Source organism: Lepidochelys kempii, chromosome 24, assembly GCF_965140265.1.
Source record: "Lepidochelys kempii isolate rLepKem1 chromosome 24, rLepKem1.hap2, whole genome shotgun sequence".
Lineage (NCBI taxonomy): Eukaryota > Metazoa > Chordata > Testudines > Cheloniidae > Lepidochelys > Lepidochelys kempii.
In genome coordinates, this window is record NC_133279.1 from 9,937,562 (window position 1) to 9,961,560 (window position 23,999).

General features: G+C 55.0%; 1 protein-coding gene across 1 annotated transcript in view; it reads left to right on the top strand.

Moving 5' to 3' along the window:
• The first annotated feature begins 7,081 nt into the window (after positions 1 to 7,081).
• The window catches only part of CASQ1 (calsequestrin 1), a 34,306-nt gene continuing 17,388 nt past the window's right edge, over positions 7,082 to 23,999 (top strand). The window contains exons 1-4 of the mRNA XM_073322582.1: positions 7,082 to 7,321; positions 20,100 to 20,184; positions 22,631 to 22,731; positions 23,584 to 23,695. Of these exons, the coding sequence (XP_073178683.1) occupies positions 7,082 to 7,321; positions 20,100 to 20,184; positions 22,631 to 22,731; positions 23,584 to 23,695 (538 nt within the window). The remainder of the gene's footprint in view (positions 7,322 to 20,099; positions 20,185 to 22,630; positions 22,732 to 23,583; positions 23,696 to 23,999) is intronic.

Sequence of the window (23,999 nt, forward strand, 5' to 3'; positions counted from 1 at the left end):
CAGTGGGGATCCCAAAGTGCCTCGCAGACATCAATGAGCAAAATAAGCAGCCACCAGCCCTTCCACCCCTAGTTCTCTGAATGTTTTACAGGAGGGGGTGAGTGTGATCAACCCCCTAAAATGCACATCCCTGCTCCCCAACAGGAAGTGATTGGCCTAAGATCCTGCAGCCAATTAGGGAAAAGAACCCAGGAGTCCTGATGTGCGGCCCACCCTCGTTCTAACCACTAGGCCACAGTCCCTCCTGGACCTTTGAATAAAACCTACAAATTGTGACTCCCACTCCCTGCCCCCAAACCTGGAAACAGAACCCCGAAGTCCTGACTCCTCCTCCAACTCCTAGACCCCACTCCTTCCACATGCCTCCCTATCCTGCATCCAAGATGGGCTGCTTGTGACTGAGCGGGAGGGTCCCCCTGGGGTCTCCCCTCCCTCGGGCGGTCCGTCTGCTGCCCATTTGACCCCTGAGGTGTCCCTCCCCTGGCTGGCCTGGCAGCCAGACGATGGCGGCTGAGGCTTAGCCAAGTTCCTGCATTAGGCCTGTGATTTATGGCCTCTCTCCTGGCTGCGGGGCTGCTGCCGCTGTGGGGATGAAGCCAGCAGGGCTGCGTCACCAGCCTGGCTGTCACGGCAGGGCCCACCGCCCATCACACGCACCGCGCAGCCTCTGCCAGGGGATGGCAACTGGAGCGGGAGCAGGCGGAATAGCTCAGTGCCGCCCTGCGCCTCCAGCCAGAGGGCAGAGCTAACACCTGTGGGGCCCAGGGAGATGCAGATCAGCCCTGATTCGGAACCCAGCCACCAGCCCCTCTCTCCTCCCCAGGGAAGTGGGGGCAGGGATGAGACAGCTTCAGCCAGGTTTCCTCTGGGGGAAACTTCTGGACCCCTCTCCAAAGGCTATCCTTCCCACCTACCCCCCGCTCCCGCAAGAAACAATGATTCTAATAATCATCAAAGGTCACAGCGGCTTCCATCCCTCTGCCCTTGGCAAATGGAACATTAGCATGGCTTAGCCCAGCACTGAAATGCAGCCACTTCTGGGGTGGAGCACAGCAGCTGTTTAACAGCCATGCTGCACAATGGTTTGGGAGACTACTGACGGGTCTTGGAGGGGGAGTTTGGCCAGGACATTAGTGTGAACAGTCCTCACTCTTGGGAAAAGAACCATGGGATCGTCACTGAACCCCAGGAGGCTGGCTCTCACATTCCTAGCTCGTGTGGAAGTTGATAGCACAGCCCCCACCCCCGCAAGGGCTCTGAGTCTGTGCTCAGGTGGAAAGGCATCACCCTGGGACAGCCTACAGCATCCCAACTGTCTATTGTCCTTGGACCTGGCCCATGCAGCCCATAGCCCCACCTGGGCCTGCATAGATCAGTGCCCAGCACCTGGTGCCAGGGCAGCAGAACCCGATCCAAGGCAGGACTGTGCCCCAGCTGGGCCTCTCAGGTCAGGATCTCAAAGCACATGGCAGACGTTCTCCTGCCTCCCCCGCCATAGTGATCCCATGGCCCTGACACCAGAAGAGTCAGGCTTCCACCTCCAAGCTGGTCCTGCCTCCTTTTGTGGGAGGAGGCACCATGCCCGTGCAGGGGCACAGGGATACCGCACCCACCCAGCTGGGGAACAAAGCCCTGTAACGCCGAGGGAACAAGTGGGGCCTCCCCATGCCGGAGCGCACCCACAAGATCTCTGCACTGCAAGTCCCTGCAGTCCCTCTTGGAATGCCTGGCCACCGATCCCCATCTAATCTGTGGGGCGATCCGGTTACTCCCTCCCTCTGGCATGTGCTGACCTCCTCATAATCAGAGTAGATTTCCACCGACTCCCCGGCACTTTTCCAAGGGGCAGGAGAGTCCAAGAAACCTTCCCAGGCCCCTGGCCAGCCACAAGCAGCCCAGCCTGGATAAGGCTTCAGCACTGTCGTGGGGAGGGAGGGGAGTGAGGGCCAGTGGTTAGAACAAGGGAGCTGAGAGTCAGGATTCCTGCATCCTATCTGCAGCTTTGGTCCTTTCCTAGGGCCAGATCCTTGACTGGTGTAAATCAGTGTCACCCTGCTGACTTCAATAAAGCCGCCCTGGCTGACGCCAGCTTAATGTCTGTTGATATGCCAGCTTAATATCTGTTGGTATGGAGACATTCTGCTTCCCAGGAAGTGCAAACCACAGCAGAATTCTTGCTCCCCTATGATCCCCATGGGGCAGGCCTTCTCCCAGGAGGGCCAGAGCCCCTACGAGTCCTGCTGAAGTCAGTGGAGTCCTGGGCCATGAGCCGTTCCTGGGATCAGACGGGACCGGAGAGTTCAGAGAAGCATCCAAACCTCTGGGTGCTCCCACCCACCAGAGCTTCTGAGATTGCCCATGTCTCTCGGCTGGGCCAGCAGCCCAGAGGGGATGGGGATGGGTGCTCTAGGATGCCCTGGGATGGACAGGTGGCCTGGTGGTCTCATGAAATCTGTGGATCCCTGGGTGCAGTCTGCTACTAGCGTGTCAGCCCTGCCCTGGAGGGACCCCTGGGGCGGGAACTCAGTGTCCGTGGCACACTTGGTCTCTGGCCTCTCTATCCACAATTACACTTTGAAAAACACAGACCCACCCGGAGGCCTGAGATCTGCCCAACTCATGACACTCCAGCTCCCAAGCAGCCATCAAGCGGAAACCATGGTTGGTCCCCACCCTGGAGCTGTATCCAGGCAGTGCCAGGCTTCATCTCCCATTACTCATCCCATGAGCAATACTGTGCCAGCTGCCCCCTGCCCTGCCCCCCAGCGATGGCCTGGTTTGAGTTACGTGAACCACTTTGCCTTTGACCCTGATTCCTTTTTTTTGGTCAGCAATCCCAGCTGTTACACGATACGGATGGGGACGTATGTGTCAAAATCGTCTAACCCCCATCCCGAAACACACACCTCGCTCCTTCCCCTCCCACCCCAGCCCCATTCTTGCTGGCTCTGCAAGGACACAGCTCCGTGGCTGGCCTCAGAGCGAGGACAGGGGGTGTTTGAAGTGCCCCAGGCTCATCAGTCAATCGTACAGAGAAGTGGCCCGAGCTTTTCCACTCAGAACTAGCCCCTGCCCCAGAGGCACATGCAGACAGCCTGGAGTGGCTGCTGCTGGCTGTCCCCAGGCCACGGGGTCACCTTGTCAAACTTGGGGCATCAGATTGGGACAGTAGATACTCAGAACGCTGGTGCCAGGTGGGCTGCGCTGGACGCTTAACCATTTTAAAGATGGTGGGTACTTTCCGATCTTGTTTAACCGGGGTCAATTTGGAGACACCCACTGCAATGGGATCAGGGCCGGATTCTGATCTCAGTTACACCAGGGACAATCTGGTATCACCTCAGAGCTGACCAGAGCTGGGCCTGGTGAATTAGTCAGCTTCCCACCCCCTGCTTTCCTTGGTGGGCAGTGCCTCAACCGTTGTTCTGCCTTCCTCCCCCGCAAGACACCAACCCCCTTAGGTTTCTTTGCCACCATCCTATGGGCCAACCCCATCCTCTTCTGAGGTTGGGGGTGGGGGGGGTTGCTGTTGACTTTAGTGGAAACAGGACTTGCCCACAAGCGCCCCCCCCACCCCACCCCAGCCGCTCCTCTTGCTCCCTCTGCTATAACTCCGCAACTGGCCACACTCTCCAAGCTTCAGATTCTTTGCACACGGGTCTCTAGGCCCCATTGCAGACTGGGGGCTGGCTCCAATGTTCAGATCCAATTCTGAACATCCCCAGAGGGTGAAACCCTCCCCTTGGGGCTGAGCGTGCTGAAGCATCTCTTTAAGCGGCATGAAAAATGCATATTGTACCATACACATCCAAAATGGGAAATGAATGCCTAGGAAGGAGTGCTGCAGAAAGGGATCTGGGGGTCATAGTGGATCACAAGCTAAATATGAGTCAACACTGTAACACTTGCAAAAAAAGCAAACATCATACTGGGCTGTATTAGCAGGAGTGTTGTAAGCAAGACACAAGAAGTAATTCTTCCGCTCTACTCCGCACTGATTAGGCCTCAACTGGAGTATTGTGTCCAGTTCTGGGCGCCACATTTCAGGAAAGATGTGGACAAACTGGAGAAAGTCCAGAGAAGAGCAACAAAATGATGAAAGTCTAGAAAACATGACCCATGAGGGACGATTGAAAAAATTGGTCTTGTTTAGTCCAGAGAAGAGAAGACTGAGAGGGGACATGATAACAGTTTTCAAGTACATAAAAGGTTGTTACAAGGAAGAGGGAGAAAAATTGTTCTTCTTATCCCCTGAGGTTAGGACAAGAGGCAATGGGCTTAAATTGCAGCAAGGGCGGTTTAGGTTGAACATTAGGAAAAACTTCCTAACTGTTAGGGTGGTCAGCACTGGAATAAATTGACTATGGATGTTGTGGAATCTCCATCATTGGAGATTTTAAGAGCAGGTTAGACAAACACCTGTCAGGGATGGTCTAGATAATACTTAGTCCTGCCATGAGTGCAGGGCACTGGACTGGATGACCTCTTGAGGTCCCCTCCAGTCCTATGATTCTATGAACTGGGGTGTGTTCCTAATTAGGGTTATTTCTCTGGCACAGACCAACTTCAGTGGATGTGCGCCAGGACTATGGTGCAAGAGGCCCCTAGGCAGTGGGTGCAGAACCAATGTCGCCCTCAAATCCCCCAGCGATTCCTACCACTAAATGGGAGGGGCTGCGTGTTGTGGTGGTGGGTTGAGAGACCTAGTTGCGGCTGCTGTACATATTCCATTCAAAGCTAAAAGAGCATCCAGGTGCCAAAGTCAAGCACTCCAAAGTTAGAGAATTCATGAAGGTGGCCCATGCGACCTGAATTCAGCCCCCTTGTGCAAATGCATCATGAGACAGTCATTCATTACAGGATCACCTGCTATTTTGGCCACAGGACCCCTGCCTAGTTCAGTGTGCTGCATGAAAGGTGCTCATTGAATGGGTAGCTGTTCAATTGTTCTTTTTAACTTCCCCCTGCCGTGTGGCTCAAGATATTCTTTCCCATCCCAACCCTGCTCTGAATCCAGACTCATTCAGACTCAGTTTGCACATGCTCAGTAGAGCTTGGTTAGAGTTTGGCAGCTGAAATTGCTGAAAATTCCAGCCTCACTGAGCATGCTCCAGCCCCTCTCAGCTCCAAGCTGTGCACGTGCCATCCCCACAAAGGACTTTCCCTGCCATTGCTCCTCCCAGGTGTTAGGGGAGGCAGGTTGAATGGAGAGCATGGAGCCTGTCTCTCCTGTGCTCTCAATGCCTCCCTGCTGGCCCAAACAGTGTGGAGGGGAGGGAGGGAGAGTGTAACTGGAATGATTGAGAGGGGTGAAGATCAGGAGGGGGAAGGGAGAAGAGATGCAAAGTGGGGAGAGGGGCTGGTGTGTAACCACTAGAGCACGCTCCCCTGGAAACACCTTTGGGTTCATTTTAAACTGTCACAGTGTCACAGGACTGTGCAGCAGAGGCCTATTCTAAATTCTCTGACCTCTTCTGTCCTGGTTCAGTTCCCCTGCCCATCACCATGGAATCTGGCCACCTATACTGTGAGCATCCAAGCTCGCTGAGGGACCAGGATTGCTGGGATCTTTCCAAGTAAAGCAATTTTTTTACCTGGCAAAATGGCTTTCAAAACAGCTTCGAAAATGAATCCCCAAATGTATATGGTGTTTGTATACAGAGGTCTCCCCTGGCAACCAGTCCTCCTGTCCTGCTTCCTCTAGTGCTTCTTGCTGGGAGACGCTGGGGCTGGAGTAGCCAGGAGCTTCCCCCCATAGCCAGTGCTCCTGCCCCGCTCCCCACAGTGCCCCCTGCTGGGAGAGGCTGGCCGAATAGTGACCTGACCTCCCTTCCATACAGATCCTAGCTAGAGCTGGCTGCCATTCAGTGGGGTCTGAACTCTACTGTGGTCTATCCCACACGGATGCTGCCCATGCAGTCAATCCGCGGGCTGGCAGGCTCATTTGAAAGCCTCATGCTCTTGAATGAGCAGAATCCCTTTCCAGCGCCCATGGCCTGGGAATCTGGCAGCGACAGCTCAGTGTCTCCGTTACCACCGCCTGGATGTCGCACGCAGCAAGGATGAGGGGCCCCTGTGGGCGCTGGAGACAATGAACGGAAATGATCAGAGCCCGATCCCCACCCACGTCCACCCCACCCTCTGCCACCTCTCCCCCATGTCACTCAAGAGCCCCCAAGATTCTCCAGACTGGGCCATGTAGCATTTCCCCCCTCCTTGTCCCCCCCCCACCCACCGCTCTCTCTAATTACCCACCATCCGCACAAGCCCCATCTTCATTTACCTCCGACTCATCTCATCTTATTTTTAGCCTCCCCTTCTTCCCTCACCCCCCCCCCCCGCCAGCCTCCCTGTCTTGTCTCCTTTTTCCTTTCTTAATATGGTGATCAAGATGCCATCAAGTTGGACTGGAGGAGGAAAGGGGGCTGGGAGAAGAGGGGGGAGAGAGAGACAGAGAGGGGAGAGAAGGATCAAAAGGAGAAACTCTATCCACCCCACCCCACCCCCATTTTTTTTCTGCGTTAACGTGGGTCTTGGTGGGGGGTTGGCGAGGGGGTAGGGGTAGCCAGCTGGCGGGATGGAGGCATGAAACTGTTGCCTGTATATAAGGCTGTACGTCTGCCATATACATATATAGTCAGGGAGTGAAGGGGTGGGCTGCTGCAGGTGGGGCCAGGTTGCATGGGATACGACAGCCCTCCCCCCCGGACCCTCCCCCTCCACAAGCCTTTTTTATACCCTCCCTGTCTCTTTTCTTCTTTGCTTTTGAGACTCCCTGTCCCTCGGCTCAGCTGTCACCACCCCAGTGCTGCCCCCTCGGACGCCACCAGCCTGTGCCAGCTGAGAGCCACGGCAGCCTCCCACCCTGGTTCCCCGCCCACCTCCTGCCATAAAGAGAGCCGGACAGCAGGCCAGAGGAGCAAGGGGACAAGACAGGAGGGAAAGAAAGAGAGAGGGGAGCTTCAGGGCCACTTTTTTTTTCCTGCGCAGGGGGAGGGGGCAGGAAAGACAACCATTTCCCCCACTGGGAACTGCCATCCGGAGCATCTTTAATTCTCCGCCGGACCTGCCCCGCATCGGGATGAAGTGGTTCGGGCTGCTGCTGGTGCTGCTGCTGGCTGCGGTGAGCCATGGGGGCCAGGGCCAGGAAGGACTGGATTTCCCCGAGTACGATGGTATCGACCGCGTTGTCGACATCAATGCCAAGAACTACAAGTCGGTGCTGAAGAAGTTCAGCGTGCTAGCTCTGCTCTACCATGAGCCCGTGGGCGACGACAAGGCCTCGCAGAAGCAGTTCGAGCTGGAGGAGCTGATTTTAGAGGTAATGTTGGGGGATCGGCGGGGCGGGGAGAGAGGAGGGGTGGGGAGAAAGAACGAAAGAATGAACGGTTGATGCTTTCCAGGCTGGAGCCCTTTGAAATGGACCCAGGACCTTTGATCCATAACTGGATCAAGCTCTGGATTATACATGCGTGAGCCAATCCTGCCCTGGCTGCATATATAGGATCTGATGGGCTTTTTCTATATGTAGACCACTCTGCCTGCCTCTGAAACACAGCTGCCTCTGGGGTGGAAGGTGGCAACTGGAAGCAGGGCAGGGGGGTGAAGCTGCTGGAGCTGGGGGTGGAATTTAGGGAGGCCAATGAAAGTAATTGTTCCCCTGGCTGGAATGTGGCCCCGGGCTCTTGTGTCTTGTCTGCACTTGGGAGAAAGAGCCATGGGATTGTTAATGGCCAGCTGGCATTAGGTTCAAATACTGGGGGTGAGAGTGTTTCATACGCGTTCCAAGGCACAGGGAAAGTGACACCTACCAGTTAACAAAGCTACCAAAGAGGGTAATTATAAGTGAGCTTCTCTGTCTAGAACCCCTTGAAATACATGTCATGATGTGAAGTTTCCACCCCAGAACTGCCTCTGTCTATACTATAAAGGGGGCACCCCCCCACACACAAACACACAAACAATTGCACCTGTAGCTGGCCCAGGACCCCGGCTCAGCTGGCAGACCCGGCCTATGGCACGTGTCCTCAGTTAGCAGACTGTATGTCTGTATTTGTGCCTGGCTTTTCTTCAAGCACAAGTCTTGTGCTCTCTGGGGGCACTGAGATTCACTTTAACCCAGTGACATTTATTTCCCTTTTAACTTGATTGATGCTGACAGGGCAAGCGATTTGGAAAGAAATGTGAAAGGATGTAAGACCCCGGATTCTGAAACATCTGGAGAGAGTAGAAATGTCTGGTGCAGTCAAGTTGTGCGTCACCCTTACAAAGTATTTGAAAGCAAGGCCTGAAATGCTACAGTGTTACTGCAATGTGACAGCAGGGGTACGACTGTGTTATTACAATATTATCGCAGTGCCGCTATAACAGTGCAGCAGTCTGCATTCGACAAGAAAGGAACAGTACTGCAGTGTCATTAGAATGTTGCGACACTGTTATTACAATGTTATTACAGTGTTATTACAGTGTTATTACAGTGTTATTACAGGGCTTAGCAAGTATTACTCCAGTGTTACTCCAGTGTTCTTTGTTACCATAGTATTGCAGAGTTACTACAATGTCATTGCAATGTCACTACAGTGTAACTAGTTTTATTACAGTATTACTGAAGTGTTGCTATGGCGTCACTATTGCATTATTACAGTGTTAGTCATGTCACTGTAATATCACGGCAAGGCTATTACAGTGCTTTGGAGACCTTTACTGTCGTATTTTTATAGGGGCGAAGAGGGACATGAGGAGCCCAGTGCATGTGCATGTGGAAGGACAGCAGTCTCTGTGCATTATGTACTGAACTAGGAGGGGGCGTTCTCCTAGGGAGGGTTGGGTTTCACCAGCTGGCGCCCAGCCGTGGGTGCCTCTCTGGGTCTATGAACCATTCCCAGAAGAAGGCTCTACATGTGCAGCTTCCAAACTTGGGATGGGTGCAGGAATGAGGTGCAGCCTGGCCCACCCCTCGCCCCCCCCCCGCGCACACACACACACACACCCCTGCCCTGGAAGGCTTGCCTCCTGGAATAGTGTCCCTCTGGATCCTGAGTCTGCAGCAAGAGCGCTGGGAGGATGTGTGACTGCTGTCGCCTCAGGCCAGCAGCCCACCCTGAAACAGAATCAACGGCAAGAGTTGGTTCAAGAGATGGTGCACAGTTTGGTGCAATTTTTTTGTGCTTTCCTCTCATGCATCCTGCATCTGCCGTGTTGTAGATGGGTCTAAATGAGCCATGCGTCTAAGCCACTAAGACAGGAGTCAGCTTATGGATTGCTAGGCTGTTAGAGTATATGGCATGAGACACAATATCAGAGAAGATGGACCATTGGCATCTTCCAATAGGCCAAGAGCCAGGATGCTTTACTAAATGGACCACTGATGCATTTCAGTATGGCAGGAGTGGGGCTACAAGGCTAAGAGGGGCCACTGTTCTCCGCAGATGTGGCCAGTGCAATGTGCTTGTGAATAGTCTGTTCCATCACGGTCTGTTGGTGTTACAGATAGATAGATAGAGGGGTGTATGAGGATAGATAGATGTGTTCAGGGAAGAGTCATGTACAAAGTAGATTTTATAGCCCAGGGCCTTCTCCATGAGGAAGGGGTGATCAGAAGAGCTTGAGGTTTCTGCATCCAGCCTTGCACCCAACCAGAGGAAACTGCCTTCAGCTGGGGCCCAGAAGGGCAGGTGATGGGCGACCTGGGGAGGGAGGAGACAAAAGGTGGTGCTGGCCCCCTCCAGCATCTGTTCTCTGTTTGCTGTGCTGAGGGGAGTTTGTTCCACTGCCTTCCTGCGATGTGTGTCTGCGAGGAGAACACACTGGGGCAGCTGGACACACACAGAGACTCTCAGGTCTCTCAGGCTTCCCAGCCTGTGCTGCCTACATCGCTGCGAAGTCCGGGACTGGATTAAGCAGCCAGGGGAAGTGGTTGATGACCACACTACAGAGCCTAGCTCAGTGTGGCCCCAGCTGGCTGAGCTGAGTTGGGACACGGCTCCGTGGGGGTTGAGTCTGAGCGATGTTTATCGCCGTCTGGTCTGGTAGAGGGTTTGAATGCAGACCCCTCTCCCCAGACCTCAGGTCTGAGCAAGCCCATCCGCTGGGCTGGGCCAGATCCTGAGTCCATCACTGCAGCGCGGGTCCATCTCTGGTCCACAGAAGGACAGGACAGCTTGAGGGACTCATTATGGGGCCTGGAGCCTTTCACCTCTAGGTCACTCAGCCCAGGGTGGCACTGACTGAATGGAGCTTCTTGGCGGCCTTTTGGCAGGTGTGAAATGGGACTCTTTTCAGATGCCCACAGCACAAAATCCCTCCCACAGTGGCCCCAGCCCAGCAGAGAGGTGGGGTGCACTAGTGAACAGGGCACAAGGCTGGGAGCTGCAAAACCTGGGCGCTATTCCTGTGTGATGTCACACACACACCCCTCTCTTTTCACTCCCTCCCTTTGTCAGTCTGTGAGCTCTGTGGGGCAGGGACTGTATCTCACTCTGTCGATGGGCACCGCCCCGCACATTGGGGCACTGACCTTCGCTGGCAGCTCTAGATGCTACCATAATGGCCCTGTGTATTGGACTCCTCCAAGTCAGGGGCAGGGTCCTATGGCAGAGCCATAGGGGCAAAGCTGCCCATACGGCCCTTGACGTGTGGGGAGACACAGGCCTCGGCACCCCACAGCTGCCAATCTAACACCTTCCATGAGCACCCTCTTCTGCCTAGTCTTGCATCAACTGTGCAATGTATTTATATCTCTGAACTTACCACAGGTCTAATTATATCCTGCTCTTTAACTGCACGAGTCCCCAGGAGGAGTAGGTTGCAGCATGTTTGGTGAGCCGAGTGGTTTCCTATGAAGCCCTGTAGCCGGAGGGTAATTAGCTCAGTGGTTGTTCGCTCTGAGAGGGAGGGGTGTTGTACAGTTTGGAGGCTGTTGCCAGGTTTTGGAGGCATGTTATGGAGGTATTGTGTCAGGTGGAGAGGCTCTGCGGGAGAATCAGCTCTTGCCATGGGCTTAACAAGGGTCCCTTGGGTCTTGCAGGACCAGGCCAACAAGACACTTGCCCGTGGGAGCAGCTTTCAGCCAGGAATGGGAGATCATGATTGAGTTAGTGCCTGGGACCTGCTGCAGAGATGTCACATTGCCCAGGGCCACCACAGGGAGGAGGGACCACTCCAGGGGCAGGCAATAGCAATGGCTGCTGGATGGGGAGCCCAAGAATGGCAGAGAAGGGAGCTGAGTCCTGGCCGTCCATCTCCAGGGTGCACTTCTGTCCTGCACAGCTCTCACTGGAGCCACTTTGGCTACGTGCCCTCCCCTCTGGAGGGATCCAGCTGACCCCTTGGTGCTCAGCTTTCCTGGCTCTCTCTGAATGATCCTAGCTACGAGTGGGACCAGAGAATGCTTGGAAGATCCAGCTGAGATGAGAACCTGATGCTGCTTATGTGCCATCCAAATGTCTCCAGCTGCAAACCTCTCACCAGTGCAGCGTCTCTCACAGGACCTTCAGTGCCTCCTGCTTCTGGCCCGCACTAAGGACTGACTAGGCCACAGAGACCCAACTCCCCTGCCATCCCTCCAGGGCAGGGCTGAGGCAGAAGGTATGGCTCGGAGCTTAGCTATCAGACCTTTCCCTCTGACTACGCCCCAGCCATGGGGCCTTGCTCCTGCTTCTGGGTCTAAGTTCTGTGAGGCAGCGGCACAGTGCAAAAGACATCAGCCCTACCCCCCTTCACTGTCCCCAGGGCCTGCCGCTCAGGGCTGTTCTCCTTCACCTGTCACCGAGACTCGAATTCATGGGGCATAATTAATGTTTGCGAAGGGCTGCATAGCTGCTTGGATTGGGGCACTGGAGACAGGCAGGGTGGATTTTCCAGGAACACTCAGTATTCTCCTAATGCTGCTTCCATTGACGTAAGCAGGGAGATTTACCAATGGGACATTAAGGGAGAAGGGTTGGGCCGACGCCATGGACGTCACTGGGAGCAGGGTCAGGCCAACACTGAGGGCTTCTGAAAATCCCCCCCATAAATGATGCTGTACAGATGGGCCTGGCTCTCCTAGTTCAGCTCCAGAGCCCCTTTGTGTCTGGACGAGTTACTGGTTCGATCCTTGATTTTGGTCCAGCCCATTCTATTGTTACAGACAAACCGTAAAATCAGGATTCCAATCCGGGCTCAGATTCCAGCTCCTCCCTCCCCTCACCATGTTTGGACCACTTGGACTCAGGCATCCGATGGCAGCATCCCACTGGTGCTGTGCCTTGAAAATCCTGCCTCACCTCCAGCAATACGGGCCGGATTCAGTGACAGCACAGGGAAGGCCCTTTGGTTCAACAGGCTTTGGGCCAGGCCTCAAATTAGCAGGCTGAGCAAAAGAACTTCTAAGAAAATGACGGAGCCATTCTTGAAATGCAGCTGTAGCCTTCCCCTCTCGGACACCCAGAAGCAGGGAGTACCAAAGATTATCTCCATAGAATCATAGAATCATAGAACATCAGGGTTGGAAGGGACCTCAGGAGGTCATCTAGTCCAACCTCCTGCTCAAAGCAGGACCAATCCCCAATTAAATCATCCCAGCCAGGGCTTTGTCAAGCCTGACCTTAAAAACTTCTAAGGAAGGAGATTCTACCACCTCCCTAGGTAACGCATTCCAGTGTTTCACCACCCTCCTGGTGAAAAAGTTTTTCCTAATATCCAACCTAAACCTCCCCCACTTCAACTTGAGACCATTACTCCTTGTCCTGTCCTCTCCTACCACTGAGAATAGTCTAGAACCATCCTCTCTGGAACCACCTCTCAGGTAGTTGAAAACAGCTATCAAATCCCACCTCATTCTTCTCTTCTGCAGACTAAACATTCCCAGTTCCCTCAGCCTCTCCTCATAAGTCATGTGTTCCAGACCCCTAATCATTTTTGTTGCCCTTCGCTGGACTCTCTCCAATTTATCCACATCCTTCTTGTAGTGTGGGGCCCAAAACTGGACACAGTACTCCAGATGAGGCCTCACCAATGTCGAATAGAGGGGGACGATCATGTCCCTCGATTTGCTCGCTATGCCCCTACTTATACATCCCAAAATGCCATTGGCCTTCTTGCCAACAAGGGCACACTGCTGACTCATATCCAGCTTCTCGTCCACTGTCACCCCTAGGTCCTTTTCCACAGAACTGCTGCCTAGCCATTCGGTCCCTAGTCTGTAGCTGTGCGTTGGGTTCTTCCGTCCTAAGTGCAGGACTCTGCACTTATCCTTATTGAACCTCATCAGATTTCTTTTGGCCCAATCCTCCAATTTGTCTAGGTTCCTCTGTATCCTATCCCTGCCCTCCAGCGTATCTACCACTCCTCTCAGTTTGGCATCATCCGCAAATTTGCTGAGAGTGCAATCCACACCATCCTCCAGATCATTTATGAAGATATTGAACAAAACCGGCCCCAGGACCGACCCTTGGGGCACTCCACTTGACACCGGCTGCCAACTAGACATGGAGCCATTGATCACTACCCGTTGAGCCCGACAATCTAGCCAACTTTCTACCCACCTTATAGTGCATTCATCCAGCCCATACTTCTTTAACTTGCTGACAAAAATACTGTGGGAGACCGTGTCAAAAGCTTTGCTAAAGTTAAGAAACAATACATCCACTGCTTTCCCTTCATCCACAGAACCAGTAATCTCATCATAGAAGGCGATTAGATTAGTCAGGCATGACCTTCCCTTGGTGAATCCATGCTGACTGTTCCTGATCACTTTCCTCTCATGTAAGTGCTTCAGGATTGATTCTTTGAGGACCTGCTCCATGATTTTTCTGGGGACTGAGGTGAGGCTGACTGGCCGGTAGTTCCCAGGATCCTCCTTTTTCCCTTTTTTAAAGATTGGCACTACATTAGCCTTTTTCCAATCATCCGGGACTTCCCCCGTTCGCCACGAGTTTTCAAAGATAATGGCCAATGGCTCTGCAATCACAGCCGCCAATTCCTTCAGCACTCTCGGATGCAACTCGTCCGGCCCCATGGACTTGTGCACGTCCAGCTTTTCTAAATAGTCCCTAACCACCTCTTTCTCCACAGAGGGCTGGCCATCTCTTCCCCATTGTGTGATGCCCAGCGCAGCAGTCTGAGAGCTGACCTTGTTAGTGAAGACAGGGGCAAAAAAAGCATTAGCTTTTTCCACATCCTCTGTCACTAGGCTGCCTCCCTCATTCAGTAAGGGGCCCACACTTTCCTTGGCTTTCTTCTTGTTGCCAACATACCTGAAGAAACCCTTCGTGTTACTCTTGACATCTCTCGCTAGCTGCAGCTCCAGGTGCGATTTGGCCCTCCTGATTTCATTCCTACATGCCCGAGCAATATTTTTATACTCTTCCCTGGTCATACGTCCAACCTTCTACTTCTTGTAAGCTTCTTTTTTATGTTTAAGATCCGCTAGGATTTCACTGTTAAGCCAAGCTGGTCGCCTGCCATATTTACTATTCTTTCGACACATTGGGATGGTTTGTCCCTGTAACCTCAACAGGGAGTCCTTGAAATACAGCCAGCTCTCCTGGAGTCCTTTCCCCTTCATGTTAGTCCCCCAGGGGATCCTACCCATCTGTTCCCTGAGGGAGTCAAAGTCTGCTTTCCTGAAGTCCAGGGTCCGTATCCTGCTGCTTACCTTTCTTCCCTGTGTCAGGATCCTGAATTCAACCAACTCATGGTCACTGCCTCCCTGATTCCCATCCACTTTTGCTTCCCCCACTAACTATTCCCGGTTTGTGAGCAGCAGGTCAAGAAAAGCTGCCCCCCTAGTTGGCTCCTCTAGCACTTGCACCAGGAAATTGTCCCCTACGCTTTCCAAAAACTTCCTGGATTGTCTATGCACCGCTGTATTGCTCTCCCAGCAGATATCAGGAAAATTAAAGTCACCCATGAGAACCAGGGCGTGTCAAGTTCTGCAGGCTGCCCTCCACCAGCCTTTTCATTTCCTGACGCGTCCTGCTCGGTCTCCTATCATGGGACATTTTAAACGGATCATTCGTCACTACGCTCTGTATGACAGTACGCTCGCTTTATTGGCTAGAAGTAGCGTAGGCACCAGAGCTGTGGAAATTATTGTGTCAGCAGACTGGAAACTTTGTCATATTTCACCGGGTTTCCTCGCTGCGGCTGTTTTGTCTTCAAAAGCACGTGGGGGGTTCTGAACAGGATCAAATGTTTTTTTTTTTGTCAAAATATGAGAAACTGTCATTTCCAAATTTCAGTGGGTTGTTTTTTGGCACAGGAGTAGCACCAGTTTTGACTGAAATGTTTGTATCTGTGTGTGTTGGTGTGTGTCTTGTGTCTATGTAAGTATGAGGGGACTCAAGTGTCAATGGACATGTGTGTCTATGTGCGTTGTGTGTCTATGTGTTTGTGTTGTGTGTGGTGGGGTGAATGTATAGTGTGTTTGTGTGGATGACCATGTGTTGTGTGTCTGTGTGGGTGAGCGTGTGTTGTGTGTCCGTGTGTATTGTGTGTTTGTGTGGTGAACATGTGTTCTGTATCTATGTGCATGTTGTGTGTCTGTGTGTCGGTGAGTGCGTTGTTTGTGTGGGTGAGCATGTGTTGTAGTTGTCTGTGTGTGTTGTGCATCTGTGGGCATAAGTGTAGTGTGTGCCTGTGTGAGCGGGTGTTGTGTGTCTCTGTGTGTGTCTGTGTATTGTGTGTTTGTGTGGGTGAGCACGTGCTGTGTGCCTATGTGTATGTTGTGTGTCTGTAAGGGGGGGTGAGCATGAGTCAGTGAGCGTATTGTGTGTTTGTGTGGGTCACCATGTCTTGTGTTTCTATGTGCAGGTGGCGGGTGCGCTAGGGGGCGTTCTCCCCTCTGGGTCTGTCCTAGCCCCAGTTCCCTAGCGCAGTGCTAGGGGGCGCTCTCCCCTCTGGGTCTGTCCCAGCCCCAGTTCCCTAGCGCAGTGCTAGGGGGCGCTCTCCCCTCTGGGTCTGTCCCAGCCCCAGTTCCCTAGCGCAGTGCTAGGGGGCGCTCTCCCCTCTGGGTCTGTCCCAGCCCCAGTTCCCTAGCGCAGTGCTAGGGGGCGCTCTCCCCCTCTGGCTTCATCCTGGCCCCAGTTTCCTGGCACAGTGCTAGGGGGCGCTCTCCCCCTCTGGCTCCATCCTGGCCCCAGTTTCCTGGCACAGTGCTACAGGTATTGTGCTGCACGGAGAAGAGTGGGTGACTCAGCAGGGAGCACATAGACTCAGTAATGACCAATGTGCCCATGCCACACTAGTGGGTGCTGCGCTGCAGGGAGACCCCAGCTTTGGGATGAGACAGAACCACAGTGCTCAGTACAGAGCCCGTGGCACTGATCCCTGGAGTCAGAGTGTTAGCCCTAGTGTCCTGGCCAAAGAAACACAGTCCACCTCTGTAAAATTACCCTCCAGTTTCGGCAGGATAGGCATTTTTCTTCCCTTCCCATCCCTGACAGCTGGGTAAGTCTGTGCCGTGCTGCTGTTAAACAGCAGTTCTGTCGCTCCCCCCGCCACACCGGTAGCTGTATTTCAGTGCGGGTGAAATGACACAGTTCTAGAACCCTTTAGAAAAAAGCAAAGGAGGACTTGTGTCACCTTCGAGACTAACAAATTTATTTGAGCATGAGCTTTCGTGAGCTACCGCTCACTTCATCGGAGGTTTGTTTCGACATCAAAGTAGGCTAACAAGTCTCTGCTTCCCCCAGCTATCCCCCCATCCATGAGCGCGCCAGTGAGTGTAGCTGAAGCTGCTGAACATTTGCATGTTGTTGCTTTTTCCGAACACTGTGTGTGGCCCAGATTGTGGAGTCGATTCTGACAGTACAATCAAACCACTAGCAGGAGCGAGGAAGGGTTTAAAAAGAAAAGGAGGACTTGTGGCACCTTAGAGACTAACAAATTTATTTGAGCATAAGCTTTCATGAGCTACAGCTCACTTCATCGGATACATGCAGTGGAAAATACAATGGGGAGATTTATATATATACAGGGTTTAAAGTGGGTGAAACATTCAGTGGTGGCTAAGTTGGGCTGTCACCACTAGAGGGCACTGTGATCTCTCTCTCGCGCGCACACACACTGACTAGCAGGCTAATAGCCTGCCCCACACATTTGCACTGCTGGACCCCCTGGCTCCCTTCTTCTTTTGGCCTCTGAGTTCATAAGCAGAAGATGCAGTTGTTGCTCCCTATTCTAGTTGTCCTCTAGCCACCTTGTTCCCCCTTGCCCAGCGTAGCCCCTTCACTTGGAGTTCTGGTTCCCAGCAAAGATTGGGGGCCGCACTAGTTTCTGGGTTAAAAATGGAACCCTTCTGCCAGGCATAGTCGGCAGTGCCAAGGGCTGGGTTCACTATCTAGGGGTTCCTTTGTAACAATACAACACACAAATGGCTCAAGCCCCCACCCACTTCACCTCCCACCCTGGGGGGGGAACGGGCACCTCAGCTGCTCGCTGAACCATCAGCGGCTCACTCTGCCCCTGCCTTCGCCACTGTAACCTCTGGGATGTCTTGGGGTCCCATCACTTAGCACAGCTCTCAGTGATTTCAGGTGGTAGCAGGGGAGCCTCGCTGCAGGCTGGGCAGTCTCTTTCACCAGAAACAATGGCCCATAGCGGGTCTAATGCTTAGACCTGATTATAAGAGATTTCAGCTGCAGTGATCCACAGCAAAAAGACTCTTCATTGAGTCTTAATCAGCTCGCTCATTACACAGTGGAGAGGAAGAGAGTTACAGGATGTCTAGAGCCTTCAGACAAAGCCCAACACAACCGCCAAGTAGAAACACCTTACCTCACTGGGCTTACGTACCCCTACGCCCTGCTGAACGAGTGCAGTTTAGTTGAGGGTGAACCCCTCAATCAGGGCAGGCCATGCACAGTTCTGCTCCCCTTGGTTCACACAACCAGAATAATACTTTAAGACGACTAAGGGGGGATATGATAGACTGGTGCGGAGAAAGTGAATAAGGAAGTGTTATTTACTCCTTCTCATAACACAAGAACAAGGGTCACCCAATGAAATTAATAGGCAGCAGATTGAAAACAAACAAAAGGAAGTATTTTTTCACACAGCGCATAGTCAACTTGTGGAACTTCAATTGCCAGAGGATGTTGTGAAGGCCAAGACTATAACAGGGTTCAAAAAAGAGCTAGATACATTCATGGAGGATAGGTCCATCAATGGCTATTAGCCAGAAGCTGGGGATGGATCACTTGATGATTACCTGTCTTGTTCATTCCCTCTGGAGCACCTTTCATTGGCCACTGTCAGAAGACAGGATACTGGGCTAGATGGACCTTTGGTCTGACCCAGGATGGCCGTTCTTATGGTCTTATGTTCTTATGTCCCTATTACCCCTGCACCCAATACCAAAGTGACTTGCAGTCCAACCCCAGCCAAAAGTGATCATTTGGGCAAAGCAGCTCCGTCATGCTGCGTACCTAGCAGAGTGGGTGTGTCTATGCAAATAAGGTCAGTTCTGAAGTCTTCTCCCCCAGCTCCTCATGAGTGGTCAGGGAAGAGCTCATTTAGATCCTGCTTACAGTTATTATTAGCAGTATTATGGTCGGGCCTTAGGGTCCTTGTCATAGATGAAGAGCCCATGGTGCTAGGCCCTGTACAAACACAGAATCAAATGATGGTCCCTGTGCCCATGCGTTTACAATCTCAATGCAAGAGTCAACAGATGGTGACAGGCAAATAGATGGGGGCACAAGGAAACGATGAGACAGTGCTGCTCAGCATAAGGGACAGTGCTCTGAGATCCCAATCAACCACAGGCGCCGACTTTCCAAAGTGCCAGGGGGTGCTCGACCCTCAGCTCTGCCCCCGGCCCCGCCCCCCACTCTACCCCTTCCCCCAAGGCCCCACCCCACCTCTTCTGGCCCCCACTCCACCCCCACCCCACCTCTTCCTACCCAGTTCTACCTCCTCCCCCGAGCACGCAGCGTCCTTGCTTCTCCCCCCAGAGCCTCCTGAACACTGCAGAACAGATGATCGCGGCAGGCAGGAGGCGCAGGGAAGAAGGTGGAGGCACTGATCCACTGGGTCCGCCAGCGGGCAGGAGGTGTTGTAGGGATGGGGAGGGAGCTGATGGCGGGCTGATGCTGGGTGCTCAGCACCCACCATTTTCCCCTCGTGTGTGCTCCAGCCCCAGAGCACCCATGGGGTCTGTGTCTATGCAATCGATGGTCTAGGAATGGGTTCTAGGCTGTAGGTCAGGGCAAGGTTCTAGCTTTGAGTTTGGGGTGATGGCTCTCGGTGCAAAATCTAGATGAAGGTTCGTTGGGCTCTAGTTCCAGGTGAAGTTCTGGGGCATCTTCAGTCTGAATTCTAGATGATGGTTCTGGAATTTCTGGTGGTACTGGGTTTGGGGCTTTGGCCACAGTTCTGGCGGTCCTGGCTTTCGGTTGGCAGTGGTTCTGGTCTGGGTTTGGATTGTTAGTGTCGGTTCTGGTGATGCTGAGTTTTAGTTGTTGATATTGGTTCTGGCAGTTCTGAGTTCAAGTTGTCAGCACTGGTTCAGGTTTTGGTTGCTGGTGCTGGTTGTGGGGGGTGGGTGAGGGGGTGTGGGGTGGCTCCTGTCACTTGTTCCTGTCTCACCCGCAGCTGGGTAATGACCCCACAGCCAGACTCTGTTTGCAACCTCAGAAATGCCCCCCTGCCCTTTGCCCCTCCAGCCAGACAAGCTTGCTGGGGCTGATGTCTTTACAGCCAGGGCTCCCTGGTCCTCATTCCTGACCCTAAGCACTGGGAGCCTTCACTGGGTGGGGGATGGAAAATCCAGGGCATGGCCTGGCCCCCCGAAGCCCTGGCATAGGGTGGGCATAGAAATATACACTAGCTGATCTCCAGTGGCAAAGGGCCCAGTTGCAGGTGCCTTGAGGGAAGCTGGGGGCTCCTACAGGCCCCTCCAGGCTCTTGCAAAGGCATCAACTGCCTATTATGCCTTTTCACGCCCCCCTCCCAGATCTGACCCCATTCTTACCCAGCCTGGGGGGAAGTGGGTGAGAAAGTCCAGCCCTGATCCCCAAGCCCAGAGTCCCCAGTCTGGCTGCCCCACCCCTGACCTTACCCCTCTCTGAAAGCCTCTCCCTCTCTCTCTTCTCTGTCCCTGCTCTTCTTCCTAGTTAGCAGCCCAAGTCCTGGAGGAGAAGGGAGTGGGATTTGGCCTGGTGGATTCGGAGAAGGATGCAGTGGTGGCCAAGAAGCTAGGTAAGGACTGAGCGGGGACCCCTGGGGACGGGAGGGGCTCCCCGGGCTGCAGCCCCTGCACCAGCCCCAGTCCGTGTTGGCCTCAGTGGGGAGAGAACCCAGGGCCCACAACTCAGCACCTCCTGATGGCCTCCGAGCCCATCCCAACCCTGGCTCATGTCAGGGCAGATCTGGTAGCTCCCTTCCTGCTTCTGATGCCACATGGGGGACTCGGGTGGAGCTGATGCCACATGGGGCGCTCGCTCCCTGTGCCTGCCCCCACCCCTGCAGCCCCAGGCATGAAGCAGCTGGATACACACCCAGGGGGGCAGAGAAAGGGTCTCTCCCTCTCCCACTGCTCGGCCCTGTCTCCCACTATGGCCTAGGTCCCTGAGCTCCAGGTTTTGAGGAGGCGAAACCCCCTTGAAGTTTTGCCTCTTGCTGGAAACCCAGAGAGCCTAGCGCAGCAGTGGGACATTTGGCTGCAGATCACCCTGTCTCTGGTTCAGATCAGCACATCCCGAGTTGTTGCTTTTTCAGCCACAAGCGACTGGGCAGCTGCAGCAATCCCTGGGGGAGAATTTGCAGTTCGGACCGGATGGGACCAGTCCCTTGTGCCCTTAACATTATGGGAAGGTCCTGGGGAACATGCAGGGCCAGGAGCCTTCATTCAGTCCCACAGAAGGGCTCAAAACTCTCCTCTGTTCAGTTCTGGGAACCTGCTGGCTTCCTCTCTGTTAGATTGGGGGGTGGGGGGACTTTTCCAGGCTAGCCCTGGCCTCTGCTGGCGCCTCTGTGTAGGCTTCAGTGAAGTTCGGAGGGTTCCCCAATGTCTGGGTGCAAGTCTGAACTGGACCCAAGTCCCCACCGGCTGGGAAAACTCAGGGGGGAGCTGTGGGCTGTGTTCCCCTGACCCAGCAGCTGCTCCCTGGGGTGCAGCGGACACTTGCCGAAGGGCCAGTGTGATGGGTATTCAGGCCAGGGGAAGCAGGGGGCGCGTCTGGGCAGTGACTGCGCAGGGCCTGACTGTGGCTCCAGGCTCAGCCCGACAGCGCCCCATGGAGGCAGGGTGACCTGGCGGGCCAAGGTTCCTGCGGGGACGTTTGCGTCCGATGAGACCAGCTGTCCACCAAGGAGGAGCGTGCAGTGCGGAGAGAGGGAGCCCAGCGTCCGGCCTGCGCTGAGGGGGCTCCACGGCCTCTTTGATATGATCCCCCGTTCCCCTGCAGAGCCCCCTCAGGGCACGGGGGGCCAGAACCTGCCAGGAGGCAAAGGGGTTGAGGCTGCTTGCGGCTCTGCTCAGCAGCCACCAGAGGGCGCCGGGAGCTCACTGATGGGCGCCGAGCGGGTGACGCTACAGAAGCCCCTGAAGCGCGGCGGGGAGCATCACTGGGGGCTACTCGGGCTTCTGGCTCCCCCTGCCCCCGCCCGCGAGAGGGGCAAACCCCAGAACCCCCCTGTTCCTCCTGCCCTCACCCCACAGACCCCCTTCTCCCCAGACCCCCCCACAGACCCCCCAACCCCACAGACCCCCCCTGTTCCTCCTGCCCTCACCCCACAGACCCCCTTCTCCCCCGACCCCCCCACAGACACCCCCTGTTCCTCCTCCCCTCACCCCACAGTCCCCCTTCTCCCCAGACCCCCCCACAGACCCCCCAACCCCACAGACACCCCCTGTTCCTCCTACCCTCACCCCACAGACCCCCTTCTCCCCTGACCCCCCCACAGACCCCCCCAACCCCACAGACACCCCCTGTGCCTCCTACCCTCACCCCACAGACCCCCTTCTCCCCTGACCCCCCCACAGACCCCCCCAACCCCACAGACACCCCCTGTTCCTCCTGCCCTCACCCCACAGGCCCCCTTCTCCCCCGACCCCCCCACAGACCCCCCAACCCCACAGACACCCCCTGTTCCTCCTGCCCTCACCCCACTGACCCCCTTCTCCCCTGATCCCTACGCCGCAAACCCCCCCTGCTCCCCCAACACCACAGACACCTCCCCATTCCCCTGCCCTGACACCCCAGCTCCCCTGACACCGAGATGCTCTCCTCCTGCCCCAGGGTGAGGCCCTGGGCTGAGGCTCTGCAGCGGGTGTTGGGGACTTTCCTTGTGTCCTCGCTGGGGGTCAGGAAGGGTATTTTCCACAGCAGCTGCCCCAGCCTATCGGGACCTGGCCCTCAGATCAGTGTCACTAACCCCAGCCGTCGAGCAATGACTCAGCACCTGCCTGGCTGGAGGGTGCAGCATACGCACTGCACATACGAGTCCCCGTCACACTATAGGGCCTATGGCACACGGCCGGGCACCTTGAGTCTGTCCGGTCGTGGGGTCAGCGCACACACACACACACACACACACGGTGCAGTGCCCCGGCCCTGGGGTGATTCCCCAGAGGCTCAGGGGGGCGGGGAGCTGTAATGCCCCCGCATCCGTGGCCCGTCTCACGCTCTGTTTCCCCTGGCAGGGTTGACAGAGGAGGACAGCGTGTATGTGTTCAAGGAGGATGAGATGATCGAGTACGATGGGGAATTTTCGGCTGACACCCTGGTGGAGTTTCTCCTGGATGTGAGTGGCGTCCCCCGGTCCCTCGCCCAGCCCCCCTTCACTGACTGGCTCAGAGACACTGATGGGGGGTGGGGGGGAGGGGGCTGGGGGAGACACAGCTCCCTGCCTCTGGTGGTGCTGTCCAGGTGCTTTGCCCTTACCCTGCATATCACAGCCAGCACGCTCAGGACCCCTCGCCAGCCTGACTAAGCCCTCCCACCCCCGACACGCTGACCCCCCCAACCCCACAGACACCCCCTGTTCCTCCTGCTCTCACCCCACAGACCCCCTTCTCCATTTACAGGGGAGAAACTGAGGCAGGGTCACATGGCGAGTTAATGGTGGAGCTGGGAATAGAACCCAGGAGTCCTGGCTCCATGTCCTCTGCTCCAGCCACTAGACCCCACTCCCTTCCCAGAGCTGAGAATAGAACCCAGGAGTCCTGATTCCCAGCCCCGTCTCCCCTCAGCCACGCACACTCCAACCACTAGCCACCACTCCCTCCCAGTGCTGTAGCTAGAATCCAGGAGTCCTGACTCCCATGCCTGGGCCTTCCCCACTAGCGCATGCTGTGTCCCCTCGTTTGGCCTGGATGGCAGAAGAATGCAGGCTCCGCGTGACCCACACACCTTGTCCCTTGTTCCCATAGGTGGGACTTGCCAAGCCCCTTGGGTTGCCCTGGTGCACTGAGACTCACAGGCCAGGTGCAAAGACGCATTGAAATGACTCCAAGCGAGGGCTGCGGCTGAGTCCTGGTGCCTTGGACAGCCCAGGGGCGATGCCGTTCCCCACCCTCCTGCAGAGCCAGCTCCCTGGGTGTGGGGATGGGGTTTCCCAAGGTTGGGTGCTGAGCTCCTGCTGCCCCCCTTGCAGGTGCTGGAAGACCCGGTGGAGTTTATCGAGGGAGACCGTGAGCTCCAGGCCTTTGATAACATTGAAGACAAGCCCAAGCTCATCGGCTACTTCAAGAACGAGGAATCAGAACGTACGTAGGTGGCGACTGGGGTCCCTGCGCTGGTGGGACCCCACCCTCCCTGGGCCCAACCCCCCAGCCCAGGCTGCACTGCTGCTATTGGCTGCAGAGAGCTGTGAGCTTCCTCCAAGCAGTGCCGGGGGAGTCATTAGCAGGCTGTCTAAGGGCTGCTGGAGAAGTGTGAGTGGTTGGATAAAGGCACCCCAATGGCAAACCTCCACGGCAGAGCGGCAAGAGCCACAGCAGGGCTGGGAGTTTCTGGCAGGGAGGGGATCTGGTCCCTGTGCTCCCAGTGTCAGCTACAGGAAAATCTCTC